The 8,764-nt window shown below is 34.3% G+C and overlaps 1 protein-coding gene across 1 annotated transcript in view; it reads left to right on the top strand.

Annotated features, from left to right (window-relative positions):
* The first annotated feature begins 7,982 nt into the window (after positions 1–7,982).
* The window catches only part of IGF1 (insulin like growth factor 1), a 47,357-nt gene continuing 46,575 nt past the window's right edge, over positions 7,983–8,764 (top strand). Inside the window, exon 1 of the mRNA XM_009962820.2 lies at positions 7,983–8,291. Within this exon, the coding sequence (XP_009961122.1) occupies positions 8,229–8,291 (63 nt within the window). The 5' untranslated portion in view covers positions 7,983–8,228. The remainder of the gene's footprint in view (positions 8,292–8,764) is intronic.

The following is an 8,764-nucleotide window of genomic DNA, read 5'->3' as shown; positions in this document are numbered from 1 at the left end:
TTACTTCTTTGTATGTTTTTTCATGTGATAAAACTTTACATATTCATGATTTTTTTTTTTTTTATTTTTTGAAAAGATCTAATATTCTACATAACACTGAAGGAAAAGAGGTTAAACTACTATGGAAAGGGTAAGTAAGATTCAAATCAACTTTACCAATCTTAAATGGTAACCACCTATTAACACCAAAAGATGTCAAGTCAGCGCTGCAGGTGCTCATTACCACTGAAAAGCAACTCAGACAGTAGCCTCTTTGCCAGCAGGGCTTTTGTTCTGCACAGGGGCACCCCATAGGCAGGTTCAGGGAGTGGAAAAAAGTTTCATGCTAATGAAACTTTTAGACTAAGGATTATTTATTAAATCGTTTCCTATACATCTCAAGTAATACATAGCTAGATGTTGGTGTGTGACACTTCATGGGTTTCAACTCCCTTTCCAGTTATATTTCACTGTTTTCACATATATTACTCCTCACTTACATAAGTCTAAATAACAGCATTGCTTTCTTAAACAGGAGAGTAATGAAACATAAACTTTCATCATACTTTAATATTAGTATTGTATAACAATCATTCCAGAGACAGTTTTTCAGAGAAGGCCTTTGACAAGAACACTTGTGAATGATGTAAAAGAAAAAATAAGAAAATAAGTAAAAGGTAGTATCTGTTGGGAACTCCTCTGGCTATACTTAATAGTTTTGGAAGACGACGGAGACACAATGCGTACAGGGCTAACACAGTAACTTCTCACTTTCTATAAACATACAGAGATATTTTTTGGCCATGATGATGTTTTCCAAGAAATACATAACATGGCTTGTGCTGCTTTCCCTCTATGAGTCTCAAAGTACATTACAAAACATTTCAGAACTATTATTCCTGTTTCACAGACAGGAAAATATGGACCTGATGGGAGAAATGGCTCAAGTAGCTCAAAATAATAAAGTAATTCAGAGGTAAAAATGATAATAAGAGCCAAGTTCAATGCAATCGTATTTAAAGGTCAAAGATGCATTTTTGTTTGTTTTTATGCATTCACATACAGGATGCCCTGAAATCCAAAACCACAGATTTGTAAAAACAGTCTCAATGGCCTAAGATGCCATGGCCTTTCAGAAAACCTAAAAACATATCCAATGAGAAAATAATGTTATCAAAGACAAAGCAGATGAAGGCAGAAAAATACATCAAGCTTTCTAAGCAGATATTGTTCAGAACACAGAATCATTCATGAGTTAAGATAGATTCACTCCTATTTTGCTAAATGCAGAACCTCATTCCACTATACTCCAACATACTTTTCATTTTAAGATGAAAAGAGGGAAAGGAAATCTGATTTGGTCATTTGATCAGACAATACCATTGGTTATTGAGATGGTTGTTGTATCCTACGGCTACAGCATAGATTGAGGTCTGAGCTTTAAATGACACTAGTTAAGGTTTTATTACAGAGAAGCACTCATGAATCACTATATAGCTTTTATTTGGGGCAACTTTGTAATTTTCTGGGTTCCTTTTAGTAGTTCAGTAGGTAAATGAATTATTCAGTAGTTTCTTAATGAAAGCATAGTTGACCAAAATCTAAAAATTCTAATTAGGTGTGGTTGCTTAAGGGTTTGGGTTATTTTTTTCATTAGCTTTTAATGTTTCAATTAAAAAAAAAAAAAAAAAAACAACAACAACAACAAAAAAAAAAAACAACAAAACCAAAAACAAAACAAAACAAACAACCAAACAGAATATCACTGTAACTAATAGGCCAAACTAGAGGTGACCGAGGTATCTGTAACTTCTATCTGAAGAAAATAGAAATGAAAATGTCAATGAGGGGTCTTAGTCTTTGAAGGTGCCGAACATACTGGTTTCAGTCCACAAAACATTGTATAAATTTTATGAGATAAGCCCCTTCAGTGTACTAAATCATGGGAGCGAAGAGAAATGAACCCAGAAGAAAGAGTCCTAGGCAATGTAGTAGAAGCCAGATTAACTGTAAATTAAAGAAATTGAAAATGGACTAAGCAGATGTTCTTTTTGTTTAGAGACATCTAATTTCATCTGCAGTGTTTGTTTATAAGTACAGACTTCAGAAAGTATTCCTTATTGTAACTCATGCAAACACTCTTCAGGCCCAGATAAAATAAATAGGCATTTTGCCATGTGCTCACATCACGCTGTTTGCTTTGTATGGAAATATGCAACCTGTTTGTGATAAAATTTTATAATTTTATGGGACTCAGTCAGCAAACCAAAAAAAAAAAAAAAAAAAAAATCACACATAGACATTAGCATTCATGTGTCTAACTTACAGAAAAAGCAAAATACCATTAAATATGTCTGCTAGACTGTATTTTATAACAATCTATGATCACAGATTAATCCTTGAGATGACAGAAAAAATAACATGTCTCTACATTTCATTTAAATGGGAAGGTAAAAATTTCAGAAATGAAAGGAATACCTAAGGCCATGCATTTTTCTTCCTGTGATACAGACATTTAAGTGACTCGTGGAAATCACCTTTCATCTACCAAGAAGATGTACACATATATGTAAACCCCAGCCTATTGCAATTCCCACTTGCTTTGCCTTCTTTCTGTGTATGTAAGCATAGAGCTTACGCAGTCATCTTTCTCAATTTTTTTTCTTTGCTAATTCTGACTTTTTGAATCTTGTATGAATAAGAAAGCAAGCAACTTTTTGGAGCAAAGATGAACTATTCAGTGCTTAACTTTGGGAAAGGGAGAGCGAGCCTACAAACAGCTGAAACTGGGAATTTCCAGTTTAATGGAAAATTCTGGCATTCTGATTATTTTGAATCAAAACAAACTATTTCAAAATTTCCCACAAAACAAATTAAAAAAAAAATTTAAAATGCTTTCAAAAATGTTGAAACACATTTTGTTTGAGCTTTTTAGTTTTCTTTATTTAATATTACTTTTCGTATTTTGTATTTTTGTTTTACCAGTAGTAACTACATGTCATTTCATGCCACTTAATAATAAGTAATTTCCATAGTATACATATTTTTAATATAAGTATTTAAATTGTCAAAACAATATGTCCAATAGTTGATTTATATTTCATCTGAATAGGAAAATTAGATAAATAATTAGGTTTGTATTATATTTAGCAATGATTGTTTCTAAAACCTGGGGCAAAAACGTACTAATACAAGGATATTCAAAATGGTAGCTACTTCAACTTATACCATAAATTAAAGTTATACAGTACTTCATTTTATTCATCACAACATTCTAACCACACACTTTCTCTGCATACTAGTTGCAAGCAGTAAAGTCCTTGCCTTCTTCTGATCTTAGCAAAACTATCATTCTTACTCCACACGATGTGAAGTACTCAGTACTTTCAGTTTACAAGTCCATGGATCAGTTCTGAGCTGTTACTAACACCAATTGTTTCTACCATTACTACACAGAAGCAGTAATTTTGGATTGAGGTTCTTATGCATCCATCCTGCTCTTGAAAGACTGATGTTTTTCTTGATCAGTGAATATGAAAGATTTCAATTTACTTGATCCTCATTTAATCATGGAAATCAAACTTTCCGTTTTGCCCAAGTGAGAAACAGCTTTTCAGGGCACTGCTCTCTCCTTGGTGTGTCTTCAATACTGCCAATGTAACAAGAGCTTAAATTGCACGCCCTCATCCTCTGCATCAAATTTATTACTTGTTTTGCATATATTGATGATGCTACTTAGGCCTCCATGAGAAAAGGTTTCTGGAGGTTTTTTTAAACAGGTGATTAGATCAATTGAATTAGTAAAATGTTTTCTTTCTAGATTTCCTAACTTTTAACTAGATAAAAGTCTTATCGCTAACTTGACTTGTCACTAACTTCAACACAACATTCCATATTAATAAAATAGCCTCTTCCACCCCTTTATCTGAAGTTTCTTCCTAGAAAAGAAAGCCAAACTTCTCCAATAGTAAACACATAATATTTTACAAATAATTCGCTAGAGACTATAAGAGCTAAACAATCATTTGGGTGTTTCAGGAAATAATATTAACATTGTAAATAATATTTTATATCATCCAAAAGTAAACACAATGATTTATGAAGCAAATAAAAAGAGACAGCTCCAAACCAAAAGAGCTTAAGCTGAAGGCTAAGCAAAGGAAAATAAGGAAAATATACACTCAGATCATGCTGAAATTAAATTGAAATTGTTCTCCACATAAAAACCTCTTCACAAATGGATCACAAAAATAGTAAATGACAGAAGACAGAATATCTCTATTTATGAAGAAGCCAAAGGTAATACTCATGTCAAAGGCTGCACTCATGAGAATCCCAGATCAGTATGCCAAAAGAAGGCCTTATGGTGGGGTACAGTTACCCCCAGGTGCTGAAGACTATTTGAGATGCCCTAAAGCATGCTGGAAATCTGTATGAGGTCAGCAGATAGGACACAGAGACTTATGGGAGATAAGTATCATCTGTAGTGGAAGCTGGGGGCATGCAGAATATCCTGCAGCATTAAAAATGACATTAGATACCTAGACTTAGGTAAATTAATAATGTCTTTAATATCTAACATCATGATTGGGACCTCAAAAAAAAAAAAAACACCACACAAAAAATACAGTTCCCATTGGCCCAGCGAACTGAATTCAGTAATCAGACAGTAAACTAAGGGAAGACTGATAAGACACCATTCCTTAAAAAGTCTCTTCTGCTTTTCAGTGGGGGGTGGAGAGGACGGGGGACACATTGCACACGGCATTCAGTATAGCTCAATCATCTGTTCACACTGCATGAATCTTACTGCATCTGTGTATGTTCTGTGCAGGATGAATGTCCTTAAAACAACATAATAAAAGACAATCTTGTCTCTGCTGTTTTCATATAATGAAGAACAGCTGTTCACCAACCACTGTGTTTATTGTCTTCCTCCATCCTGTCTTCCACCGTGCTCTCAGCCCCATCACCCTCTCAGGTGATATCTATTATAGTGGTTCTATCCTGGTTCCAGAAAATTTATAATCCCAACATACGAAAAGAAACAAGTTATAGATAGCAAATAACTGCATATAGGTAAGAGTGATCTACCACAGAAGAATGCAAGAGGGTGACATATGGGTTGCCTTACTATAGTTCAGACTTTTGCTGGCATTGTAGCAACATTCCTACCTTTTAAGGAAGGATTTAAGGAGGGATAATATATTAATTAGGATAATTGATTATTCATAGTTTTGCTAACTGTCTTCTATAAAATGGAGTTCTCCCTGGAAAGATGACGCATGAGCTCTACAACATTACAGCGTATATCATAGGAGTATTAAAGTGCAAAAGAGGAGGATCAAACACCTAAATTCTTAAATATCTGATTATCTATCTCATACACTTCATATATCTTTGTGGCTATTCTATCACTGCAGGTTATACTTAAAAAGCCAAACAAAGATATATATGCTACTGCCTTTTAATGTAGACTAGATATACACATTTCAATTACATAATTTTTTCTGACCTGCACATCATCTGTGAGCATTTTGATGACTACCATATATTCTGTATTTTACAGGTGCATTTTATTCAAGGGAATGTATGTAACTGTGTAAGCACTCAGCCATAAAGTAGTAATCATACAGTACTTTATTCTAAATGGTTTATAAAGTAAAAGCTATTGTATTTAACAAGGGAGAAATTAACAAATGACCATTAGTTAACAGACTGCTGACTGGAATATTATCACCAGAAAAGAAGATATGTTTTAGGAAAGTAGTGATCCCCAGATCACTACGTCCTGAGGAATGCTTGTATTTCTAGAAGCAAAATGGCATTACTTGTTAGTGAGGAAAAGCAGTAAGTCTCAAAACTATTACCATAAACCTCTCTTGAATCTATTCTGTTTTCCTGCCTTCTCACAATACCACTTTAAAACAACAACTAAAAGAAGTAAGTGAAGTGCTTCAGAAACTTAGGCTTGTCAGGTGGAATGAGGATAGGAGTTCAGAATGGCTCCGTGGAAAGAAACAGGAATAGCGGTTCTGTAGAGACACCAGGACTCTCTGACTACCCTGAAAGCCAAAAGTTTAATCTTCTACTGCATACTGATCTCATGACCAAGAGAGTCCTGGTTAAACCCAGGAGAAAGAAATTAGTGGGGAGTGGAATGGGGGTTTGAAGCTCAGGCAGTGGGGAAGTGATGAAAGAGTGGATTCCTTCTGTTTTTTAGGAAGCAAAACACGGAAGTATTTGCACCCCTCTGTAGCACTCTAAAATTCAAAAGTAAAGAATATCAGAGCTCTGATAATTTGTCTTTCCACATTCTTCTATCTGGCTGGTGAAATAAGCGATACACGTCCTACGAGTTGCAGCAGGCTACATGAAACTAAGTTTAGAATGGTGCCACTGTTCAATGACCTCTGAAATGCAGAGGGAAGAATAGAACAGAGCAGAATATTAAAATACAGTACCCGTAGTACAAATGTGTATTAGAACACTTGAAATATTGGTATTACCCGAACTAAACAAACATACCTCAAAGCCCTCTGTGATTCTGCCATTATGCTACATTAGAAGAAACCCCTTCAAAGATTAAGCAGCTTAGCTAACAATACACCATTTAAAACTGTACAGAGCAGAATATTAGCCATTCACAGAGGATACAAATAACTAAATATGTCCTTTCTGGCTGGCAAGCACCATATAGTTCAAGGTGGGTCTGAAAACTGAGGATGGACCTGGGCCAACATGATCTCGATTGTTATTTTCAATAATAAACTACAGCTATCACCTCAGCATGCAACTCTCACTTGAGTGGAAGGGAATAGGGACAAAATGCCATTTTCTGAAACAGCTTTTATGGAAATCATGCACTGTTTGTAGACATGTATTTGCTCTCTGGAGCTGCAGTCTTGTTTAATCCTCTACTTTTAAATGCCATCTTACAAAACCAAAGAGTAACAAGTACAAATTGTATCTATGAAACAACATCACAACTTTATTCTCAATAGCTAAGTATTGAAATGCAAGCATACATTATAAATAGAAAAACAGCTGGCTTGGAGCACATTGCAAGCCACTAACACAGTTGAGGGATTTGAATGACATCATAACCCGTGAGAGCATATTGCTGGCCAGCTGGTGTTATTTATAATATACTCATAATTGAGGAAAAATAAAAAGGCAAAAGTTAGGTATTGCAGAACTAACAAAGTTGAATTCTCTCTTTCCCAGTATCATTTAAATTATTATCAAGAGTAATTATGAAGATTACTATTAAAAAGGAGGAAAAAATCACTTTATAATTACAACAGCACATTTAAAATAAATGTTGTGGAAGCCTCCCAAACTGGGCTACTTGTGTTATTATAGTCATAGTACTGTAAACTCTAGGAAATTATATGACTTCTCCACTGCGGTTGCTAAAAGATCACAAAGCTATTTTGCCCTATTTACAAGTAGTTCTCAACAATTCGGTTATTTTTAGTAGATTAGAAACTGCTATTTTAGGGTTAATAGCACAGAGAGTCAGAGCTTTTAATTGTTACTCAGCACATAGGTGTGCCAAGCCTAATAATGTAGAGAAGCATTAAGAAAAACATCGATAACCAACTGTCTGTCTTTCTATACTATATAAATAAAATACCTGTTCCTCTATGCATAAATGTGTACATATATACAAAGGTATGCATGTATGCAAGCAATGCCTTTATGTGTATAAGTTTTAATGTTTTTGAAATGCAGACACACACACACATAAATACAAATGCACACATCAATATCTGAAAGTTAACCAGAATACATTTTCTTATTTTTCATGGCAGATCAAGCTTTTTGCCTGCTAACCCCTCAGTCACTAATTCACATTCTTTTAAAGGGAAAAAAATATGCTTCTGTGCTCTAGTTTTAAAATGCAAAGGTATGATGTTATTTGTCACCATGCCCAAAAAAGTCCTTACTCGGTAACTTTGCCAGAAGAGGGAGAGAGAGAGAAGGCAAATGCTCCCCCAGCTGTTTCCTGTCTACAGTGTCTGTGTAATGTAGATAAATGTGAGGATTTTCTCTAAATCCCTCTTCTGTTTGCTAAATCTCACTGTCACTGCTAAAATCAGAGCAGATAGAGCCTGCGCAATGGAATAAAGTCCTCAATATTGAAATGTGACATTGCTCTCAACATCTCACATCTCTCTGGATTTCTTTTTTATCATCATTACTGCTAACAAATTCATTTCCAGACTTTGCACTTTTAAGAAGCAATGGAAAAAATCAACAGTCTTTCAACACAATTAGTTAAGTGCTGCTTTTGTGATTTCTTGAAGGTAAATCTTTATTACTATTTCAAATAATTTTTAGTTTTATTTTACTGTGTATTGTCTGCTGCTGGTTTGAAGAGTATTGTGCACTTTTCAATAACATTATTTTAGAACTGAGAATTATTTATAAATTGCTGAACATGCAATTTTATGTGATTTGGAAAATGGCTGTATGTAATAGTTGCAATTACATAGATAACTGTAAAGGTAAACTATTGCAGATACATGTCTTAAATTTCACTTCTATTCAGAGAACTTTGCAATATTTCAGTAATGTCATTATTAAAGGGTCCAATTACATCATTGTCTATATTGTTAATTAATGCTTCTGTAAATAAGAACTTTTAGCTATTTTCTGCAGGTGCAGGGTTTTATAGGAAAAAGATATTGTACACATGTTGAGTTTCTGCAGTTTTATTATACATAATTATAGATAAAATGTTCATGCTTTCACAGGGAAACTTTTAAGGGATGTTGTC

The sequence above is a fragment of the Tyto alba genome, unplaced genomic scaffold, assembly GCF_018691265.1.
Source record: "Tyto alba isolate M040663 unplaced genomic scaffold, T.alba_DEE_v4.0 Super-Scaffold_21, whole genome shotgun sequence".
NCBI lineage: Eukaryota > Metazoa > Chordata > Aves > Strigiformes > Tytonidae > Tyto > Tyto alba.
Note: the sequence above shows the minus strand (reverse complement) of the source record. Positions and strands in the feature narration are given on the sequence as shown.